This window comes from Corvus kubaryi, unplaced genomic scaffold (assembly GCF_017639235.1).
Source record: "Corvus kubaryi isolate FWS band 111438036 unplaced genomic scaffold, C.kubaryi_AGA036_p1.0 split1-37173, whole genome shotgun sequence".
NCBI classification, from domain to species: Eukaryota; Metazoa; Chordata; class Aves; order Passeriformes; family Corvidae; genus Corvus; species Corvus kubaryi.
In genome coordinates, this window is record NW_024582074.1 from 461,656 (window position 1) to 485,708 (window position 24,053).

At 44.4% G+C, this 24,053-nt stretch overlaps 1 protein-coding gene across 2 annotated transcripts; it reads right to left on the reverse strand.

Annotated features, from left to right (window-relative positions):
• Positions 1 to 8,601: 8,601 nt before the first annotated feature.
• On the reverse strand, positions 8,602 to 23,540 carry TMEM233 (transmembrane protein 233). Of its 2 annotated transcripts, XM_042053926.1 has the most exons (4): positions 23,009 to 23,540; positions 16,162 to 16,296; positions 15,675 to 15,848; positions 8,602 to 10,488 (listed from the first exon to the last, which is right to left on the reverse strand). In XM_042053926.1, the coding sequence occupies exons 1-4, from the start codon at positions 23,195 to 23,197 to the stop codon at positions 10,477 to 10,479; spliced, it is 510 nt and encodes a 169-aa protein (XP_041909860.1). In that variant the 5' UTR covers positions 23,198 to 23,540; the 3' UTR covers positions 8,602 to 10,476. The 2 variants fall into 2 exon arrangements, with proteins under 2 accessions (XP_041909860.1, XP_041909861.1); XM_042053927.1 differs by lacking the exon at positions 15,675 to 15,848 and having other exon boundaries at positions 23,009 to 23,516.
• Between the last annotated feature and the right edge of the window lie 513 nt (positions 23,541 to 24,053).

Genomic DNA, 24,053 nt, shown 5'->3' on the forward strand with positions numbered 1-24,053 from the left:
GCAGTCTAAGTCCTTAACTGATAAATGTTTCCCAAATGAAATTACACTGATACATTTCTCAAAGCATTCCCACTTACACTATCTGGTTTTACCCTTGGCTCTCCCCCAGCTGTTGCTGTTTCTTCCACTTTCCTCACAGCCACAGAACTGAGGTCTGCAGGTGTGTCACAGTTCTCTTTACAGGGAAATTGCCTTTTTTCCCCCATTACAAATAGAATGCACGCAGACAGGATTCCTGCCAAATGGAAGTGTATCCACATGCTGTAACATTGTGGGAAGAATTCTGCCGGGATGGACAGACTGGCTGTGCCCAGTGCAGTGCTGGCTCCCACTGTGTTTTGGGGAACAGCTGCTCCCTTTTTGCATGGGACAGGCTGGCAGGGGCTGCCAGGGCAATGTGTGCAGGCAACTCTTCCCCAGCCCTGCAAAACAGCCCCTGCTATAAAATGCAGCTGCTGTTATTTTGGCATTTCACACAGCTTAGTGATCCTAAATTCCTTGTCTCCAACCCCAGTTGTTTTCTTCTCCTCAGTTTTCTTGGCCAGCACTGTTTGCAGTACAGGGTACCATGTCTTGCCCATCACTTGCCCATCAGGACCACTGTGATGATCTGCAAAACAGCCATATAGACCCACTACAGGCCATGGTACCTTCACCTGGGGCCTGGCCTTTGCAATGTTTTTTATTCTTCTACGAACCATAGAGTGGTACCAAACTGCAGGGCAAGGACTGCTAACAGGTCACGAGGCTGTGGTAACCAGTTTGTGGTAGGTACAAGCATTCATTTTAAAGTCTGGTGTTAAAATGTGATGGTTCCTCTTTCCACGGTGAGGAACCAGCCTCTGTGTGCTCCATGCCAAAACCTTTGGAAGCTGCTGGCCTGTAGACGGGACAGAGGCCATGGACAAAGCATCTCAGCCTCACTGTTGCTGTCTTCTCCTCCCTATTTTCCCTGTGTCTTCTCCCTTTTCAAGCCTGATTCTTGTTTCCTCTCGCCATGACAGGTGGGTGTAGCACAGTCCTGGAGCAATCAGCCTTGTAACTCACTTTGTCAGGTGCTGGTCCCTGAGAATATTGAGGGCTGGATGACATTACACCATGAAAAACTAAATCATTCCCCCACCTCCTCACACACATCTCTGTGCATGGTCCTTGCATTCACTGGAGTGTTGTTTTCTCCCCTCAGCCTGAGTGGGAGCCCAATTCCCTCACAGCTGTTAATGCAGGAGATGTGGGAAGTGAAAGATTAGCTAAAGACAAGCCACAGGAGCCTGGCAGAGCTCAGCCACCCACTGATTCTCTGGAACCCTGGAGTTTTGCTCCTCCCTTTAACAGCATCTGTGACTTTTTGCCTCCTTCTATGCTCTGCAGCCTGAAGGGCATAAAAACTCCCCCTCTTCCACCCCATCTGAACCAGCGTCCACATTCCAAAGGAAGTCTACAAAATACCTTTTCTACTTCTGCCCCATTGGGGTAAAAGGATCAGGGAAAACACAACTGAGTAATTCTGAATAAGAAATTCTCTTAAAAAAAAAAGAAAAAAAAGACACAGTCCACTTTGAGACTGTTCACAGCCCATAAAACAGGATAAAAAGTAATCGATTAAATGCTTTACCTGGTGTCATGACTATGCCACACCACCTCCTAGGACAATGTGAGGTTTTAAAAGCAGAGGCTTGTAAAACACCTGCAGGATATGAAGAGCCATGTGGTCTCTGTTAGTTGCCATGTCAGTAGCCACAAGCAAAGCTCAGCTCCTTTTTCCCTCACTCACAGCTACCTTCTTTAGTAAACATGAACTAGACCTGGCATGACTATTAAATCTTCTTAGTCAGAAGTTAACTATAAGGCAGTTTGGTTCTTGGCTCTTAAAACGATGAGACTCAGCAGGGCTGGTCAAAGTTCTGAGAATCATTACAGAGCACTTTTGGTGCTGTACAGGCTGAGGGGTCAAGTGAAGTGACATATTTGCTACTGAGTGACTCTACCCCCTTGGAGATAACACTTACCGTCCCTCTCCATCAGGTGACTCACTTCAAAAGAGAGTATTATAAACAAAATTTCCCAATCAAAATTAATAAAGAAATGACATTTATTATGCGACCGAAATATCGGTTTCAAACGCCACGATCGAGAAAAACAGCACCGAGCCCGGGGTCGGAGCTGGGTGAACACGCATAGATCTGATCTCTACATCAGACCTCCCAAGTTCACGAATGCTGCTTTGGCTGGTCCCTTCTTATACAGTTTTTGGGCAGAGTCTGAATTAATTGTATTCTTCTCATAATCATGAAGTTTTCTTGTCCCGGAGTTGGGCTGCACAAAGCCTTTCCTGAGTCTGATGAATTGGGTGATGAGTGGGTCATTTCTGCTGATGGATGGGCCATCTCTGGTTCCTGGAATAGTTATTTTTAGCTCCCGGAATGTCCGATTCCTTATCAGATGCGATGTAGATATCAGAGTGTGGTGATCAAGTCGTCATGGTGCAAATGTCCCAGTGATAAGATCCAACCCCACCTAGGTGGAATCCTCACTTATTGTGAAAGAAATACTTTTAGTTTTGTGAAATTTTTCTCTCAGCCAGGCTGGTGCAGGGATTTAGAAACTCGGTCTCTGTAAGGTCTAATTACATTTCAGTTTTATATATAATAGCACGAATTACATATTTTATTTATAACAAGAGTAAGGACCAAACAGGATAGCTCTGAGGTCAGGAGAGACCTGTATTAGGGGAATACATGTCTTGGATTAGATGAGGTATGTGGTGGTGTATTTCCCACTGATTCATTCATTAAATGCCTTTCACATTGTTCCCACCCCATGTTCCCTTGCCCCTAGCCCTGGCCACTCCCCTGGGCTCTCCCTATTGGTTCCTGTGCCCCAACTCCACCCATGTACTGCCCCTGAGCCCCTGACAAAACCCCCTGTGCCCAGATCACAAGGTCTCTCTGCTTCTGGGGGCCAGTGGACAAGATGTGATTAAAAGTCCTCTGAAACCCTCATGGGGAGAGCCTTCTCACCTCCTTTGCCATCACTGGTTGTAAGGCTGATAGCTGGCCAGAGCAAAACCACGGAGCCATCTGAAATGGACTATGGGAGTGCAACAATGGTCGCACTGCCCTAAGCAGCTCCACTGAGCTCTCATGAAAGCTGCAGCTTGCTAAACTAAATCTAGCGTTACAACAGGGGTAAGGAGTGACCTTAAAAGCTTTTCAGGCACAGAAGTCAGGGATGACACTAACCAAACACTGCTCTAGGCCAGAATCTCTCATTTTCACTATATGCATTCTCTCTCTTTTTGTTTGATTAAAATCAAAAGGCAATTAAGCCCCCATTGACTACTGGTTGAAATGTGAACATGAGGCTGCCACGGCTCACCATGACCACACAGCCTGCTTTGGTCTGTATAGTTTACTTTCAGTGGAGTTTCCCTTCTTCTTACCTCAGAGTGGGTGTCAAAAAAGAAATGCGGTGCCCTTAAGCCTCAGGCTGTGCAGTTCAAAGTCCTGAAGAATCCATTGATATTTGGCAAAGTTTTTTCCCTTGACATGATACAAGCTTATTTAGCCAAAGAGAAGTCATTGTAAGTGAAGTGGAAGCAGCCTGAGCCCTGCAGCGAGAGATGACAAACCCAGAAGAGCCATCCTCAGACATGAGCTGGTAGATCAGATTCAGACATACCATAAATCACATGAGCAAGTACTTCTTGCAGCTTGTGAGCTGGGTGGGAGCAGAACAGAACTTACCCTGGAGTTCAAGACAGGATAAATTTAACTGCAGAAACCCTCTGGGTAAATTTCTTACTATAGTCTTCCATTCTACCTTGGGGTCTGTCTTGGTTTGAAAGACAGGTGTCTGCTAAGGAAGGCAGAAGCCTCCCTTGGAATGGCAGATGCAACCTTCTTCCCTCCAAGTTATTATAATTTTGAAATCACGGGGCTTTCAGGCAAAGATTTGGGAAATAGGAATAACAGTTCTTTACTATTATATATCTATATGTGTATAACCAGTCAAACAAACAAATAACTATGGCAGTAACAGCAAACAATCACAAACCCAGTCCCAGCCTTCTCGGCTGTCAGGCCCTTTCCCCTCGGGTGCAGTTCCGCTCGCAGCCGGCAGGGGCGCTGGCGGCTCCCGGTGAGCAGGGCAGGTGCGATGGTTCCCCCGCGGCTGCAGGGGGAGCTCCGGAGCGAGCTCGGGGAGCACGCGGCACCGGTGCCCTGGGATCCCGGGGAGGGATGGAACAAAGGCTTCACAAATCCCCTGGGCAGCCGATCCCGGTGTCTGGCTGGACCCTCAAGAACAGCAAACTGAAACGGCAGGCTGGAACGGCAGGGACAAGCACAAATCCCAGATGGCAGACAAGGTGTATCCAAATGGAGAACCCCCCGGAGGTCTAGGCAGGCAGGGCGAGCAGGGCTACAACATAACGAAAGCTCGAAGCAGCAGCGGGGCAGGGCGGCCACGGCCCAGCTCTGAGCGGGGCAGTGAAGGTGGCTTGGGATCCTGGTGTTTCTCCAGCAGAAAGAAAAGCGGCCGAAGGAAAAGCAGCTTCCTCTCTCTGGATGTCGACACCGACTGACCACACACCCAGGTGAAACAAAAAAGAGCAGCCAGGTCTTTTGTTCTTCTTAAGTATCTGGCCATTTGTTCCCCTAGCAACAGTATGGGGGGAAATTCCTTTAACAGAAAAAACTAGGAGAGGGTCCCAAATTTGTTTTTCCATCTTTACACTGGCTGGGTGATCTATTTCCAGGCCCCCTCCTCCTTTTAGGTCACTTCTGAATTTAGGCCACTTTGCCACGCTGCCAGGGAGTGCTGCAGAGGAAGTCGGGCAGCCTCCTCAGAGGCTCACTTCCATTTCAGGGACAGTTGTCCTGCTGTGCGTGCAGAACATGCCATTGTGTGGTAGCTGATTAGCCTGTGGCACAGGGCACAGAGAGAGCTCTTGGTAAGACAGTGTTGGAAAGGATGAAAGTTTGGCAAGAAAGTTTCACAGATATGTATTATCACAGATATATTCATTCAGATATGAATGTAGAAACTGAGGATGAGAAAGAAATGAAAGCAAGTTTTGGTATAGAGTAAAAGATGTTTTGCTGAAACACTGAGCACTGAATAACTGAGAAGGCAAAGGTTGGAGATGAGTTGGAAGGAGATTTTTATGTTTAGGACAAAGGTATGTGACTAAAACCAAAGATGTTTTTCACCAAGTAAATAAGTCTCAAGAAGAGCATAAGTAAATAGAAAACATGTTTTTACCAAAAAGAGAGCTATCACAGGCAAACAAGAAATGTTGATGTAGCAAGAGGAAGAGAGGTCTGAGAATTTTCCATTGTAAGCTTAAATTGTAACTTACTTACTCTTGTGATTGGATAATAATAGCTATAATATGGTAATGGTAGTAGCTATGATAGGCTATAGGCAAATGTAAAGGTATTGTGTATGGTGCTTATTGGTTGTTATGTATTAAGATACTCAGCAAAGAAAAGTAGATAATGCTTTGTAACTTGAACAGAAGGTGGCTTCAGGTATGCCTACAAGCTGTAGCTGATAGCTGTAGGGCTGGCTCTGGATACCCACTCCCAGAAATGCTGTAACTTTGCCTATGCAATAAACAGCTTTCAAGAGAGCCGCCTGAAGTCCAGACATCTTTTGTGAACCTTTCTCCTATAAGACAGTCTGTGGTGCCCAAGACTTAGCGGTTATGGTGAGGGAAAGAAGCCTCTCCCCAGAATGCCATGTTCGGTTATGGTAATGTAACCCAGTTCTGCTTCCCCAGTTGGCTCCTGGTGTTAGCCACACCCCTATACTTAAGCCTGAGCTGTCACGTGCTTGGAGTCATTTGCCTCTAGAAACCTTCACAAGTTGTAGCAATAAACTGCTTTCTGTGGAACTCTACGCAAGGACCCTTCTTAACTCATTGCCATCGGCTTATTATTACTGAAGGCATCCCTGTGTCTCTACATTCATGCATGTGAGCCACAGAGCCGGTAGGAACTCAGTAATACCGTTGTGCTTGGGAAATGGAAAGCTGGGAGTGCACATAAGAAATCCTTCAAACACCACTGCATCCCTTCTCTGCTCTAACACTGCACACCTACCAAGACCTGCTAATTAAAAATGAGGTTGGAGGTAGGAGGACAGTAAGAGGAAACCAACATTTAGATAGTTTTTGAGCCTGAAGGTGCTGCCTGTGGAGACTGAGGGCTCAGTCTCAGAAAGCTGGGGGTCAGGCAGCAGCCCTGCACAGCCCTGAGGGCTCCAGCCTTGCCTGGAGGTGTCTCCTACAAAGCCACGGTAGGATTCAAGGTTTGGTGATATGGACTCTTCCTTCCAGGAAACAACCCCATCCACAAAGGCTCCTGAACAGCTGTCAGGTAACCAGGATGCTTCTAACCAGCTTGGCCCCCATCAATCCAGTGACTTCCTTTATATTTGGGAATTCAATCCTTCAAATCCTCTTGTGTGTGTGCACACAATCACACAAAGTAAAAACAATGGGGGAGATAACTCCATCTTCCCCCTTCTGAGGTAAATCAGTAATAAAATCCTATGGGGAATTATAAGGTAGAATTGAGTTGTGAGCTGTAAAACCTGCCTGCAGAGGCACATGGCAGAACGAAGGAGCACATGGCAGCACAGAGAGGCTTGTCTCCACTGGACCCTGGGGGGAGGTGGTGTCACACACCAGACCCCTATGGAGAGGAGCCTGCCGGGAGCTGACGGACGGGTGAACAGTAAGTGACCACCCCATAAAAGGACATTGAGAAAGCGTGTTGCTGATGTGGCAACACGGGGTAGGTCACGCCATATAAGGAAATACTGTGCCTTAGAAAAATGTATAAAACCGACTCACTCCTTTAAATAAACAATTCAGATCCCCTGCCAGTCTGGGTCTGTGATTCAATCACCGACAAATCCATGTTAAATAACTGGCAGACCAAGTTAGGGCCCAGGGGAGGAAATGAGCCTAGAGAGAAATGTTTGCACACTGTTTCAGCAGAAACACTTGAACAGATGCTGAAAGTGATGGACATTGTGGTAGCAACCAGATACAACCTATTTCCAGGCTGAGAGGCAGAATACACTGTGAGCACATTTCCAAAGATAGAGGTACAAAAGCAACAGCTTGTGGAGCCTCACCACTCATGGATCGTGGTTGCAACCACATAAATTGAAGAGCCAGTGCTGGTCTTCAGGTGAAAGCTGTAAACCCCTGGGTGCCCCTGCAGGGAGGCACACCAAGAATTTAATTTCATATTGTCCTCTAGATTCTTTTTTTTTTGCTGTGCAATCTGATGAAACTTCCACCATGTGTTGAGTGTCTGGCTGACCCCCTTCACACAGCAGCAAAGAACTCCCACTTATATTTAGAAGCCTCTTCTAGGGTTACATATCAAGATACACGCACTGGGCTGTTTTGCAGAATGCGACTGCCTTGTAAGAAGTCAAAGGTGCCAGCATGATCCAGGAGCTGAGGCCAGCAATTTCAAGTTGCCATCTGTCTCTGCCTATAATATGTGCCGGAAAGAAAAGAGAACTGGACTTGAGGCATTAGTTGGTGCCTTCAGCATGCAGGGACACTGAGTCCAAAAAATGGAAGCCTGAAGCAGCTTTGCAGAGGGAAGACTCTGTTCATGCACCCAGGACACAGATGCTGAGTTGAAACACATTTTACCGCTTCCCACCTCCCTCTGTTTCATCAAATAACATCATTCAGTACATGTATCTATAACAGGGGTTTTTTCCTACCAAAAAAAGGTAGGTCCACTGCAGAATAATGGACCAAATCCAAATTTAGATGCATGACAATGAAGAACAGGTAATTTCCAGAGCCTTTCAAAGATAATAAAATTTTTATACATGCCCCTCAAAATATGGAGCAGGTACAAATTCCTCAGTCAGACACCTGCATTCTGCCTTCCATACCCACTGCTGTCACCAGGGCCTTGCTGATTTGGGCACTAAAACGTCATTTAGGCTCCCTGTGTTTGCTGCCTGCTTTGGATGTGTCTGTCACACCTACAGCAAAATGATGTGGTTGTACAAGGACCATACCCCTTTCCAGCACAAGCTGCACTTCCCAAACATGATTGAAAATTTATGTAAACATAAATAAATGAAGAGAACCAATACCAATACATTAGTAAAGCAAAAATAAGGTTACCTATGACACAGAAGCAGTAAGGACATTAGAGGAATCACTGCATTCTCCCCTCTCTGTCACATTAAGTGGTTTAATATAAAGCCTTTATTTTTATACCAATCAATAGCACTGTAAGGTAGCAATATTTATCTTCAGAAGCACTGAAGGTACAATGGCTCAATTCTCAATTATATTAAGAGCGAGACTTAAAAGATATTTATGAGGAACAAAATGCTAGTTAGATTTCCACTATGGTTTTCAAAAGCCTCTGAACAAGTCAGGTGTCTAACTCCTATTGATGTCAGCCCTTGTTGGGCAGTTTAAAAAAATACTTTGAGTTGCCTATCCCTGTCCTCTGGTGTTCACATAACTCTGGAAACCTCCTTTTGCTGTGATTCACTTTATTCTGAAACTGTCCAAGGGATTAGAAAAAGGGATATTACTCTTTCAAGTAGAAGAGCCAACAAAACTAAGGAAAGACACTTCCCACATACCAGAATGGACATGAATTAAAAGTAATTTTATTCCACTTGTCAGTGACATTTCTAACATATCTGATAATAAGGCAAGCTACTAAAGTCCCACAAGACATATCAGACCATTAAAATAGTATTCAAAAACCAAAGAGGAGTTCACAAAACAGCCAGTTCTTGGGATCATCAAAATCAGTGGTAAGATTCCCATGTGAACAAATCTGATCAGTGTAAATGTTTAATAAATCAACTGACTTTGCTAGTGTTTGTGAAGTTTAATACTGCAGTAATTAAGGAGAAGCGATGCTTCACTGACTTCAATGAAAAACAAAATTTGGCGGGAAGGAAAGCGAAAAAGCACATTGAAAATATAATATCAAGGCACAGAAAATACATGCTACTTCCAGGCATATGCTTTAACAGGTAAAGGTTTCTGGGAGAATTTTTTTTTTAATAGGTAGTTGAACTCCTGGCAGATGATTCTTCTCTCACCTGCACCTGCAGAATTCCCTGGATTTCTGGGCAGTTGCTCCAGGTTGATGTTAGTGCAGGGAGAGGGAGTGGAAGTTGGCACAGCTCTCTTGAAGGTGTGGTAATAAAGCAAACAGAGCAACAACTGCTGAGGATGCAGCCACATCTTAATGCTCACCAGAGCTTACTCCTTTTAACATGAAATATTTGTGTGACAAAACAATTGTATTCTATGAAACAGTTTCCAGCTAATAAAAACAGCTGTCCCGTGCTAAATTTTCATAAGGTATCAAGAAACTGAAGTAGTTTAGAGGCCATCAATTCTGGAACCTGAGGCTGCTCACTGAGTAGTGTCTTAGGATCAGGAAGTGTGTCTGTAACTAGGAAAAGGTGCAAAAGTCTGCCCATCTCTAACTGCAGGGATACACAGACCAGTCATAGAGATGAGAGGATGAACTAAACAAAACCCATATGAGCAATGCAGAACACAGTGAAACTATGTGCCTTGCTAGAAGCACAACAACAAAGGGATGAAGGACATCTGTTTAAAAAGATATTTTGTCAGATAAAAAAAATAGGAACTTTTTACATATGTGAAGTTTAAAGAGGAGAATATAATCAGTACAAATTTAAAGCAGGACTGGAGCTAAGTCAAGGGAGTGCAACAATGAAAGACAACAAAGCAAAAAGAAAGCATTAAGAAAAACATGGATGCTATGGAAGAAGAGTCTCTCTTAATAATAAAGTGATTGAAATCGGTCCCAGGTGGTTAAAAATCCAAGGTAAAGTTCTAAAAGCTGAGGATGACAAAAGAAAGCAGCTGCTGAGTCAGAGTGCACCCACAGCATTATAAAATCACAGAGCAGGATAAAATCACAAACCCATGGTTACAGTTGTGTCATGTTCAGACTATTTTAAAGTAATGAAAAAATCCTTAATGGCCTGATCCAAAATCTACCAGAAGTAACAGGTGTTCTCCTACTAGCTTCAGTGGGCTGTGCATCAGATCTTACACTGTGCACTATAAACAGTCTGGATACATTGGCTTTGTTTGGCTGGGGTCAGCCAGGGAACATCATGGATCCAGCATACATTCCATGGAAATGAGAAAGAAAAGGGATTTTTTTAAGGGCAAGATCTCATTATACATTAGGGTGAAAGAGAAAACGCGGCTTTGTACTGAGATGTCTTATAAATAAATAATTTTGGAAACCTGGTCACGCCATGCTGATTAACTAACTGGGCTATCAGTTCATTTGCCACCAACATGCCTCTGCAGACTTGTAGGGTCAGAGCTAACAGTCTGGAATGGTTTCCATCTCTTCTTTTTCCTCCTCCAGAGGTTTACATGTTGATATCCTCCAAGTGCAGTCCTGGTCTTCAGATAGCATTCTGCAAGGACACAGAAATATGTGCATTTAAAGGAGGAGAAGACAGAGAGTTTGCCCTGTGAGTTAAATTATTAATTCTACAGATCTAATGGATACGTTATGCCACATTAGTGGCACTTGTTCTCTTAACAAACATCCCTCTAGATTAGCAGCTCAATACAGTTTCGAATCAAAGAGCTGAGTTTCTAATGGCATTGGTCATCTGTCAATCCGAACTTAATTTTTAAACTGGGTTACCTGAATCAATGCAAGCTAGGGCCTTTCATTGCCAGGAAATGGGCTCTTATTTGACAAAGCTTCATGAGGTCAACAGCATCTCTACTTTCTTGGAGTGGTACATAAAGCAGTCAGAGAAGAACAACACTCCAGCAGTAGAGAACTTGGTAAATTCAACAGTAATTCACAACATACTTTAAAAGGACTGGAAAACCTGTCTTGTGCATCTGCATTAGGAGAGGAAGGATCTGAGAAGTTCCCTCAAATTCTTGTGTAGGGGAAAGGTCTCAGACAACACCTATGGATGCCCTGACCTATCCTTGAATTCTGGGTTCTGCTGGAGTCTGAGGTATCTCCTCCATCAAGCAGCTATGTTCTAGCAGCTCCTCAAGGAGGGGCGTAGGACCTGAGGCACTACACAGTAAATATATCCTGCAGACAGCATTAATGCCTTTTCTGATTGTCTCTTGGACTGGGCAGAATCCATTGTAGGAACATCTCCTCTGTGCACAGATGAAACAGCTGGACCAGGATTTTTCATGTGATTTGCTAAGGAAGTGAGGCTGATGTAGCCACATTGTCTGTGCACCTGCACGTGTGCCACTGCTCAGCCTCCCAGCTGAGGGAACTCTTTGAGAGACAGGTAGAGGACTTCAGGCTCCTATGTTTTCACAAGTCCAGTAAAACGAGGTAAGGATCAAGGAAATAATCAGTATGTGCCCTTACCAATAGAAAAGCAGCAGTTTGAGCTCCCTGGCTGGGTGGACACCAACAATTAATGTGGGTAAAAAACCAGGAATGCCCTGACTTCAGGCTTGGAGCTCCATCCCTTACTGGCAGGTCAATCCCTGCAGCACAAGACCCTGACTTGTTCATTTTTATGGTAAGGTGCAGAGGACAGGATGGCCAATGTAAAGATCTGGAGGCTGGCTGAGTAATCCCTGTCCTCGTGCTGGTCGTCAGCTTATTCTGTCTCTGAAAGAGGCAGTCACTAAGTGAAATGCCTGCAAAGGCTTCTGAGAACCTCAGGACAGAAGAGATATTAAAAATAATCTTGCATGCCTTTTCCTCCTGAAGAATTATTTCTAAGTCGGTGAGGAAACTATATGTGTACATTTGTCCCTGGTGCACAGTCTCTAAACGCTTACTCCTTTTCCTTCTACCCAGAATTATCAATGCTGCATTACCACACCTGTGCTTGATTTAAGACCCTTCTGGTTCTGAGCAGTGCAAGCTGGTGCTTTCCACACAGCCTGGCTGGCTTTGTGTTCCTTGGAAGTCATGCTGACATGTAGCATTTCTGTGGCTTCCCCGGAGCAAAGCTCTAAATCAAGTGAGAATAAAGAAGGGGTCAGAAGTTCAGGCTCCTCTACGAAGGCATTAAAATATCATAATGATTTGCATAAAATTCCAAAACCACAGCATTTTGGCTACCCTTCCTCAGACCAAAACTGTTGCTGTCTCAGTCCTCTGAAATTTTTACTTCTCTCTAACACCTCACTCATCCTCCACATTTCTACTTGGCTCACTCCTACTTGTCCAGACTGCAGAGATCCACAAGAGAGGAACACAGAAGACGTGGGCTGTATGTAAAATGCCTTGTGGCTCAGCTGGGTGGCAAAACTCATGTGAGCTCTAGCTTAGCCCTGAACAGCATTGTAAAGTGTCACTCAGACACTAGAGATGGTCTGAAAGTATGTGCTGTGAGGAGCTGAATATTGTTCTGAACTACTCACATGGCAGCATGAAGTAGAAGATGACATGTTTAGATCCAGTTCAGAAAAGGGTTTGGGATACTTAGGATCTCCTTCACTTCAGTAAGGAGGATCCAGCCCAGGCTTATGTTTCCCTAAACCCTGCCAGCAGAACTCAAATGTAATCCGAGGGTGTCTCATGTCAGCAAAACCCAAAACAAAACAGAATTTGGGATCTGCTTCAAAAATGTTGAGGCTGCTCTGAAAACACAGATTGGAAATTACTTGAGAGCCCTCACAGACTGACAAAATTACAATCTTTTGCTGAACAAAATGCTTATAGGTGGGAAGGCTGACTCCAGGTCTGTGCAAGTGTGTGGAAAGGTTGCTAAGAGGCTCCATGAAGGAGCATGAGAACAGTGGCACTGGGTGGGAGAAAACAGGGTATGGCACACACAGGCTGTGGCACACAGCCCTGCACTGCTCCAGTTCACAGGGGTGTCTCCCCAGGGAAGGCAAATATGTCCCATTTCTCACTGCAGTTCTTGATGGACAACATGCCTGAGGCATATATGCAGGGCCGGACTGTGGTGACACAAATACCAGCTAAAGTTACACGTGAGCAAACCCTGGAAATGTAACTCAGCTCAGGACTGGCAAGCCAGAGGTGCAGGGGAAGCTGACAGGAGAGGATAAAAATGAATGGGAAAGAGTTAGAATAAATTTGGTCCAGTGTGGAATGAGGCACAGCCCTGATTTTACACACACACCACAGCTCTGCACTCAGAGTCCTCAGCACAATGAGAAACACACCACTTTACACTGATCAAGACATACAAGTTTTATTGTTGGGCTGTCAACTCCAGTGATGCAAGTGATGGCTTCCCCTTGCCTACATTTAGGGGCATGACTGCAGAACGTAGATGGTTCCCAAGTGTTGGTGGGCCCTGTTCCAGGATATATATATATGTATCACTTTATATTTTGTTTGCTAAAGATAACATGCCAGTGTTCAAGACAAATGAGGCTCTCCAAGGCAGCAGGAGAAGCCCTGAGCTGACTTAGCTCTGAGTAAATCTTCAAAATGAGAAGTCAAGGCTGTTTCTTCCCTGCCGACTTAGGTGTTGGCTGCTGTTACTCCTGTGCTACTGTTGTTCTGTGACTGAACAAACCAAGGAAGGCACATGAGGACACTTGGAAATAGGGGTTTTCTGAAAAGTGAAAGGGTTTTCCTCTTCCCAAGTCTGCCACTGTTATTGGGGGTACATTTGAGATTGTTATTGGTGGTATAAAATCATTGTTTGCTCAAAGCATGAATTTCCTGCTCTTCCTCTCTATGCAACTTCTACCATTTCTACCCTCAGCACACCTGACTCGATATTTTTCTCCTGGCTGAGGCATGTGGAGTTGTTTTGAAGGAGGCTTCAGAGCCAGCTGAGCCCGACTCAAGTTCCTGTACCAAGAAGAAAAGTTGTGTAACAATTGATAGAGATTCCCTCCTGCCAGCCTGACTTGGATGTCTCACTTTTGTTCCTTTCCAGAGGCTGGATGTTGTGGAAGAGAACTCAAGTTCTCAGTACATCTTTGACACTGGCAGCAGTATCTCCCAGTGGTAATTTGCAGTGAGACTTGTTACCCTTTGAAGACCGACAGAAGCCACAAGGAATGTCAGCAGGAAGAACTGGGTACTGTGGCATCTGATTAATTACAAGTGGTTAAAGTACACAGGAATCAATCTTGGAATGGTCAAGCTTTTTATACATATTGCTGAAGTCTAACTGCCAGGAAAAATGCATGTGTAGGTCATGGAAACATTAAATCTGTGCTAAATGGTAATCAAATAAATCTGCCATATTATTGTATTAAGACTATTTTGTGCTACCTTACTAATACTGAAACATATATTAAAGTTAGCATAAAATTAATTTACAATCACCTCACTTCAGCAGACACAAAGTGGCTGTTAGTAAATAATCATGAGCAAGGCCCAAATGGGTGTGAGATAACTGAATAGAGTGTGCAAAGCTATTCACACCAGTGGCACGTCAGACCAAGACAATTTAGTATAAAGTAAAAATGTCCAGGAGTAAGGCAACAAAGGGGCCTCAGGTAAGCATGGAGAGTGGAAAGACCAGTTGGGTGCTTCTGTTGACTCATTTTCATGTCAAAAGATTGTTGTTGCCATCAAATCCTTTCTTAGAAGCTAAGACTTTTTAGAGGGTGACAAGTGAGAGGGAGAAGAGGAGCAGTAAAGAGGCTGAAAAAGCAGAGAACAGAGTGAATCCAGTAAACCCTGAATCCTCACAAAACTCATGGTACCATTTGGCCAAGAAAGGTCTGTGGAACCTATTTACAGAAATTAATACCCCAGCTGAGGGTTCTCAGGCACCTGGCTGCTTCCACCCAACAGAGAATTTTCTCTTCAAAAACAACCCCCAGAACCAAAACCAATTTAAAAAATCCTCAAAACAAAAATAAAGTTGTATTATACTGATTTACTACTGCTTGGTCACTGTGAATGCTTCAGGCCAGTGCTGTCTGCCACTCCTTACACTGCCCTTCTCTCCCCTACTTTGAAAAAATTACTGACTTTGGTCTCCTTGCCCGAGAAATTACGAGTAAGGTGGTGGAGGCAAACAGAGGAATTTACTGCTGCTGTCAATTACAAAACTTGGCACCCCTAGCCTGAAGGGACTTGGGTTTAAATCTGTGAGGGCTGAATGAGCTGAACACAAGCTAAACCAGAGAGAGACTCATGCTTGCAAAATGCAGAGAAAACTAATGAATACACAGGAAGCCTCAGAGTCTGTGGCACCATCCAATATTATCCCGCAGAGTGGGACCCCATGTCCAGTAACTTCCCTGCAGCTCAGTATGTTGCACTTCAAATTTTGTATGAGAATGCTGTACACGTTTAACCAGCTACTCCATTCCACTCCCTGGAGATGTCTTCATTTCAGTGGTAAATGAGGTGTTCTCTGTTTATAGTTTATGCAAAAGTTGGTACAGTGCACTGAAATGCCCTCCAACCGAACCAGCCAATAATTGATTCATATAAATTGCATATTGTAATGGGAAGCACACAATACTGTGCAGAAAAGAACATATTGTTCCACAACCTTAAGAAAGATTATCAATACCCTCAATTACTTTCATCCTCTTTTCCAGTAATCCATCTGGGTAACCCCTGTGTTACGGAGATTCATTTGTTAATTTCTATTATTGCAGGTGTATGAAGGCAGAACAATAACACAGCACAGAGAGTGAAGGTCCTTACCCCACAGAGACCCAAGTCAGAATGACATTTGTGGTCACTTTTGATATAGTTCTGGTCACCTGTTTTACTGTCAAACCGTAGAAGAGTAATTGACTGTTGTCTCCTCCTTGCAGAGTTAAAGGATCGGTTGGCCAGATTGTGAGACCGAAAATTAGCACCTGGGGACTCTGTTACCTGAAATTTAAAGATCTCAGGTCACTTGGTCTGAAAGATGGTAAAGCTGAGGAGGAGAAAAACCAAAAAAGCAACTGGCCAAAATTGGAAAAACGTATTGGAGCTGCAAGAGTTTCTAGAAAACCCCCTGCTGCTGAGAGGGTCGCTTGTGTTTAACCACAGAAAACAGATTTTTCAAAACCATAAAATATGAAAAAATCCTTTTGGAAAGCATACACGCATCCCTAAACAGATAAAAAGAGGTAGTTGTGTCAATCCCATAGTGTCTTGTTCTGGAGTCCCTGCACATAGGGCTGTGAGAGCATTTGCTCACCGTTGTGAATTGAACCACGCAGTAGATGCCAATGATGACGAGGCCGATGATGATGGAGGCCACCGCCACCCAGAGCGCATTGCGACCCAGCCTCTTGGAGCCTTCAACGTCCCCTTGGTTATAACTGTTCAGAGCCTGCAGAGGGGAAACAGGGAATTCACAGTTCTTCCTTTAAAACAGAAACCTGTTGGCAAAGCAGCATGACAGCTCTGAACTAACAGAACAAATCAATGTCTGCTGCCAAGGTAAGCAAGGAGTCGAGTGTTCTGTTCCGCTCATTTTCAGTACCTTTCCTTGAAGCGACACCTCTTTTTTTTTTTTCCAGTGGTGAGGCTTTGTTCATATGATGCACACCAGCATAAAACCTGTCAAACCAACCTCCAGCCACTTGCATAAACCAGTGGCTTTAATCTTTGGAAATAGTTTTGTAGTATATATGAATTGTTAGTTGGCCACTTCACCAGTAGTGAGATACATTCTTATGCTTTATAGGACTATAAACATAAAAAAGAGCATAAATAGGCTGTATTTTTAGAGAAAGTCTCAGCAAAACTTAAAAAAGCATACTAATTTCCTATTTTTCCAATCTTCTACTTTTCCAAACAAAGTTTGAAGAATTAATAGGTAAGTTTGCTAGTGGTGGGAAAAATACAAACTGAAGAAATACAGGTCATCTGAACAAAACATCGGAGTGCCATCCTTATAGGCTAGAAATTGTGTTCCTTTTCATTTCTGGAAGACACTTATTATTATATCCATCCCGAGGTGTGCATCAGATATACTCATATTACCTCAGAGACTCGAGTTTCTCTATACCCACCCGTGACTTAGCAGATCCTTTACATTCATTACATGCTCAGATTGCAGTTTGTGATAGGACCACTCCAACCTTCTAGGCTTTTGTGAGACAGACTGTAGGATTTTCTGAATTAATTTTCGGTTTAACCAAACCATTTTTAAAGAAAAAGGTTCAGTGAATGACACTGAAGTACTGTAGTGCACAAGTCTAAACACAGTTTGTAGTAATTTTTTTCCCAAGAATGAGATGCTATCAAAGCATTTTTTAATAGGCATTATTCCTAAGAATTGTTTTGTAAAATCATGAGGGTTTGAGTTCATAAACCATAACACTGAGTCCAGATTTCTTGATCAGATTGCACTATTGAACTTAGTATACGTCCTCAGGGAATCAGATTAGTCATAACATGGTTTTTAGTATCTTGTATATATTTCAGGAAGTATCAGAGAAATGGGAAGAGTAGGGGGAGAAATATGGGGACCTGATCAAATGAACTGTTCTCTGGACTAAAGAATTCAGACTGTCTCTAGAAAACGACTGCATGAGGTATCACCAAGTGCTATTATGAAAGTTCTTCAGGTATAAATCACTTTTTGCAGCAAACACAGAACAACAGAATGAAGAGCTGGAACTGTGGGGAGCAGGAAAGGGATGAAGTTCAGAGCATACCAAGCATTGCTGTAGAGCCATTTCTCCCAAGCAGAAAAGCAATGAGGGACATGATGCCTGTGTTGTGTTGATTAGCGAGCACACATAGCTAATGGGCTGGGTGCACTCGTGGTGTCAGCACTGCAGGAGCATCAGTCCAGACAATCCCAAAGCAACACAGCCTGTATTCCTAGAATTGCATCTCAAGGATAAGTGCAGGTACTTATTCTCTGGTGTCTACAAAAGGCTGAGATGCTGATGCACTCATGTCCTTAAAGAGAGCACTGATACATTTCTTCCGTTCCTGGAAGCCCACATGCCTAAACATTTCCCTAGTTTATGTCCCCAAAGAATATCACTAATACCTCTGCTCTGCTGTCAGATTTCTTTGAGGTTGGCTGGTGGTGGAGAGCACATAATGGGGAAAGAGGGAAGAGATGGAAATGAGAGATGGACACGAGCACATGGTCAAACAGGACAGTGTCACCCCTGATCCTGATACAAAGGGGGGGCTGGCACAGTCCTCTCACCTAAGCTACTCCACTGTCCCCAGCAGTCCTGGCTGCAGAAGAGTTTTTTCAAAGTATGTTTGGGAAGTCATTAAAAGGATTATGAGAACAAACATGGCTTGGCTTGGCCTTGAGCAGACTGACCTCCTTCTGTCTCTGCCAACAACCACACAGAGAAGCACGACAGACACCTCAGCCCTGGACTTTGTGCTCCCCTCTTATCAAAGGACTCCCCTTGCATGGCATCTACAGATCAACTCAATTCTCCAGGCTTGTGGTCTCAAAACTGAGACAGAGTTGTAAGCAAGACCTCACAGCACCAGCTTGCAGGTCTGGGCCATTTTACTGACGTATTTAGGATGTTTGGAAAATGTCCATGTGATTTCTGCAGGTACTGCATAAATAATTCACCATGCAGACTTTAATAAATAATGTCATTTTAATACAAATCCACGATGAAGAGGACGAAAACAGCATTAATGATAAAGAATAGGATTTGGGAGATACAGGAAGGAGACCGAAGTTTCTGTATGAAAAGGTTTAAATTAAACAAAATAACTTAAATAGGATTCAATAAAAAGTAAGAGGTTTGAGGGAGTGGTTGGGGTCTGATGCAAAGCTTTTTGAAATCCATTACTTCTATCTGCTTCAAAGGGCGCCTGGTCAAGCTTCCAGTTTTCAACATTAGACAGACATAACATCAACTGTTAAAGCCTTAAATGTTATGTCTATTTATTTCCAAGAGCTGGGCAATATATTGAGAACACAGCATCTGTATGAGACATTTGGTCTGTCTGACTTTTAAAACAAATTTCAGCCCTTTCCAACCTAACACCATATGATTGCTCAGGTTTCTGCTACCTTGCTTGCTATGAAGTCATAACATAACATAAATTAAAGCCACAGTTCTGCAGCTGTTTATTTAATTGAGTAATCTCAGTGACTTCACCAGGTTCACATACATCTATTTATAAAACATTCTCATTTCAACAATAAAGTGACTTGACCTCATGTGAACAGAAGTGTGCTGAGTTAGCTATAAAATATTAATCCCTTTTAATGTGTATTTTCTGTTCCACCCTCTCAGAGCACTGATCATGGTGAAAACAGAAAGAACACTGAGTTACTTCAGAAATCTTCCTCTACATCTCTTACAGATCTGGGCAGACCAGACTGAGGTTCTCTGATCAGCCTTTTCTAGGCTCTATAAGCCAGGCTGGGTGAACCTTATTTGGCTGTGCCTGGAAAGGAGACACTCTCTAGTTCAGACCTAAGGAAGAATGAGACCTGCTGATTCAGGGTGACTCCTCACTTGTAGGAGCAGTGCACAGGGAAACACAAAGAAGAGGGGGAACTTGGGGAGAAATTCAGAACAGGCAAGTGCTGAGCAGGACACATGAAAGGGGAGTTTGTTCTACAGAATGTTGTAGAGGAAAAACAAAAACTTAGCAGTTTGCAAAGGCAAGGGCAAAATGCAAAAATGCCTTAACAGCAGCTGCTGAGCCCTGTTGTTTAATATTCCTAAAGTGGGCACAGGCTGACCCATATGGTGTTAGATATCCAGGTACCTACAAGTTACCTAATGAGGGATGTATAAATAATAAACTCTGCAAGTAAACTTTCTAACTACAGAAACACTGGTTACTCTGCTGGTCACTGACCTGGTCGCAGCCAACACGATGCCCATGGCTCGTTAGAATACCAGTTAGAAGAGGTGACTCCCTTAGAAAGCAAGGTCCATCCTTTCCTGTCCCCACAACTTCCACCACCCTCTATTTTGTTGTCTCTGCTTAGGGAAACCCATATACAGACTGAATCCAACAGCAACAAATGCAGACAAAGAACTTGTTACTATCAGAGGCAGATGAGCCAACATTGTCACAGCTTGACCACATATGTTGTTTGAAGCATGGAAATGATTAAACAGAAATGTGTCAACAGAAAGAGGGAGTTTGGAGCAAAAATCAGTGAGAAATAGCTTTGGAGAGACTGTTTGGAGGTCACTACAAATGTAAGGCCCTATGGAATTACAGGACTAGTCTGACATAGAGATCTTTGAAATAAAGACAGCTGAAGGGGGGGTATTGAGAAAGGCCAACAAAATGTGTTCAACTGTCAAACCTCAGTGCTGGCATTGAAAATATCCAATTCATTTCCCAGAGTTATTCCACAGCCTCCCTCTGGCTCTGATCCCATGAGCCAGACATAGCCAGTCCACCCAAGCCAGGTCTCAGACACAACTGGCAGCTCACTGGGAGCTCTTTGGGTTCACCACTGCAGATAAGGAGCCAAAGAGCTCAATGGCACAGTGCCTACCCCCAGCCTCACACCAGAGAAATCTCCTGTGCCACATTAAGTCTCCTGACTTGGTACCTGCCTCCACACCCTGATGCCTGTGGTTACACCTGTATGAGAAAGAATAGGGCAAATCTGAGCAAGGCATCCCTGGGGCTGAGTGAGCCAACTGATGGCTCAGCAACATGACACAGCTGCTCAGCAATGATCCAGCTGCTGGAAGTAACAAGGAGCAGAACTGATGGCATCTGGCTGGGACTGCAGAAGGGTGTTGGGAACAGTGATCCTACAGCCAGGAGTCCTGGGGAAAACAGAACTCCATTTGCCAAAAATGCCGAGCCATGGTCACCCCTGCAAGTGGCCAAATGGCTCATTGGAGGAGGGCTCCTGTAATGCCAATATAGCAACACACTGATGCCATTAATGTCCATTCTACCAGCTTTCCTCTGACCCCTGCCATGAGAAACAGACAGGTAAGGAACAAGGAAAGGTTATTATTGCAATAAGGAGAACTTGCAAAAGGTTTATTCTAAAAATAAAGGAGCTAAGATCTATAATGGTGAGGTTTGAGCCTTCGAAGGTGAGAAAGAAGTGAGGAAACCAGTGCTGGAGTTGTAAATGGGGCAGCAGAAGAGACAGAAGAGACTGAAGACAAATCTGTCATTTATTTTGCGGGTGTGTTAGAGCCCAGACTCTACTTTTAGAGTGAAAACATTGTCTGAATTTAGAACAGTTAAGGAGGACATGACACAGGTACACAGGGTGCTGAACCATGCCCCCTCTAGAAGCCAATAGGACTTTTAGGCCCATTTTAAGAAGTGGGAATTTGTAGAGAATCCACTTGTAGGGGTCTTTAAATCTGACCCAAGATCTCCAGCAAGCTCTGCAGACTGTAAAGGTATCTTCTGTAAGAAAAGCAAATAACCCACTCTTGTATCTCAGTGTTAACCCTTAGCAGCTCCAGCTGAGAAAGGGAGGGAGGATGCCGATCCCAGCGGAAGTGGAAATAAAACCAGCACAGGCTAAAATGCAGAACTTGCAGCTGAGGATAATGCAGCAGTTACAGGTTGCAGCTTGGAAAGGCAGGGGGGTCAAGCTGTGGAAAAGAAGTTGGATGTGTTATTTTTATGGAAAAGGAGACGTTTTAGGTAGGATGCTGTTGAAACAGAAGCTGTTCACAGGGGAAGTTATTGGTCTGGTTTTTGTTTCCCCCTGTAAGGGAGAGGGCAGCTGAGACCTGCACAGGCTGTTCAGCATTCAGGAAGTGCTCTTCCCACCCTGGTTCCTACATATCCCCTGGTAACAGTTACTGATGCCTGAGTCCAAAAGCCTTCATGAACTTCAATGAGGCTGTGGGTGGAGATTTCTCCATATGGGGTGCAAAAATCTTTAGAGGCCAAATTCTGTCCTTGACAGTTAACTTCTGTACAGCCCCAATACCTTGATGAAAGCACTGTCAGAGCGAACAGACGCTCGCAGCCCCAGATCATCAGCTCTCAGTACTTTATATAGCAGCCTCAGTGTCCATGGACAGAAAGCATGCTGAGTACTAGCAGAGCCAAATCTTCCCAAAAAAATGAAAAGAGATTGTATAGTTAAGGTAACAACAAAGAAAATAAACACAGAAGAAAAAAAAAAAAAAAGACAGCTAATACTTAACTGCAAGAAAAAGACTTGAACAATGGTTTTGGAGTTGTAGTTTTCAAACTTCAGCAATCTTACTAGTTTACTAGTTTTACAAGAGTGTGTTTGGGGATATTTTAGACATAGTTAGCTATTCTTATACTTAATTGCAAAAAGAAATAACTACATTTTTACTTACCTTCTCAGCTTGGCTGTCAGAGAAAAGGATGAAAATACAGAACATGTTTTAAACCTTTTTCAGCTCCTAAACAACAGAAATACATTGCAGTATTACTGATAACACTGATCATGTATATGACTGGAAAACTCTGGATCTGACTCTGCAACTTTTAACTCAGAGAAGGAGTTTCTGTTCCAACAATCCTTTGGAAGTTACCGGGATTTCTGGGTTATTAAGGACAATGTGTATCAATTACAAATTGTAGGAGTAAGGCTGTTCTCTTAGTGTTTTGATACTCAATTTACATGGGCAATTGCCAACAACCGACAATCATTATAATTGCCTGTATTATTCTAGTAAATAGTATCAAAGAACCTGTTTACTGGAAAAAAAGCACTCCTATTATATTTGATTAGCTAAAGCAGACACCAAATCTGATTTCTGTTCTCCAGCTGACACTTTCCCACAGATACTGTCTGTGTCCAGTTCAGTGTGAGACTTAGTTGATATAACAAACCCCATTAAATGGAATAAACCTGCCACCTGATAGCCAGATAGTGAAAACTTGTTGGAAACTGCCTTCCACTCCACGTTTTCCATTGCTTCTGGGATAGCTCGGTGGACCCCCTGCCCGCGCCTGCTGGTGTTCCCGGGCTCGCTGCCTCACCCAGTGTCCGCAGGCTCCCGGGACAAGCGGCCCAGAGGCAGCTGGATGCCCCTTTCCCTGCCGGGGCTGGGGGCGCGGGGGGCCGGCGGTCGCCCCTCGGAGCCCAAGCTGGAGGTGCTACTCACCATGACGGCGAACACGAAGGCGACGATGTTGATGGGATAGGCGGGACAGAAGCAGGAGAGGATGCTGAGGAGCAGGTAGTTCTTGGGCCGCGGCTGCGGTGGCCCGTCGGGCAGCTCATCCTCAATGTTGGTCTCGGGGCTGTTCTCCAGAGCCCGCTTGATGTCGGCGCCGGCGGGGAGCGCGGACATGGGGCTGCGGTGCGGCGGGCGGGCGGCGCGGAAAGCCCAGCGCTCCGGGCAGGCGGGACCGAGCGGTGCCGAGCCAAGGGAGCCGCCCCGGGACGGGGCCGGGCGGGGCGGGGGAGGCTGCCGCGGGGTTTCAGCGCGGGGCTGGCTTCACGGGAAGCGATGGGAAGAGCACCAAGCCCGACGACGCCCGCCAATGTTTCCAGCGTGGAGTCCCCGCGCTGCCCCTGCCCGGCCCTGGGAGCGCCCCGGCAGTATTTTCACAAAAACTGGGACTGGTCCGGCCTTTTCGGAACTTTTTCAGCGCTTCCAGTTAAAGGACTTAAGCCGAGTTTGCGTAACCCCCGGGAGAACTGCGCTGCGTTCTTAAACTCGCATTTCCAAGTGTCTGAGCTGCTTCAGCAAGGGGGGTAAAGCCCGCAAAGACATTTCCTCTCATCTGGACTGAATTTGCCATCTCCTAACCCCAGCCTCTTGCTAAACTTAGCGAAAGCATTGAAGAGCAGCAGAAAGTAACGAACTTAAAGCATTATGGTCAATTTTTTAGCAAATGATTCAGTCCTTACTGAACATGACATCTGCAAGGTGAAATCTACTTTGGAGGATGCACGAAAGGGAGTAAGGAATGGAATATTATGTCTAAAACCTAACATATGGGCAAAACCGCCCAAACAACCACAAAACAAGTAAATAAAGATCTGCTTCCATCATGATTTTCAAGGTGGTGAGGAAAAATACGGCAACCTACACTCAGAAAGGAACAGGCTGATTCTGCTATTTGGTATTAGAAAAACCTTCACACCTGTATCAGCAAAATGAAGACTTCTGGTCAGATGAAGGCTGAAGTTGAGATTTTGCT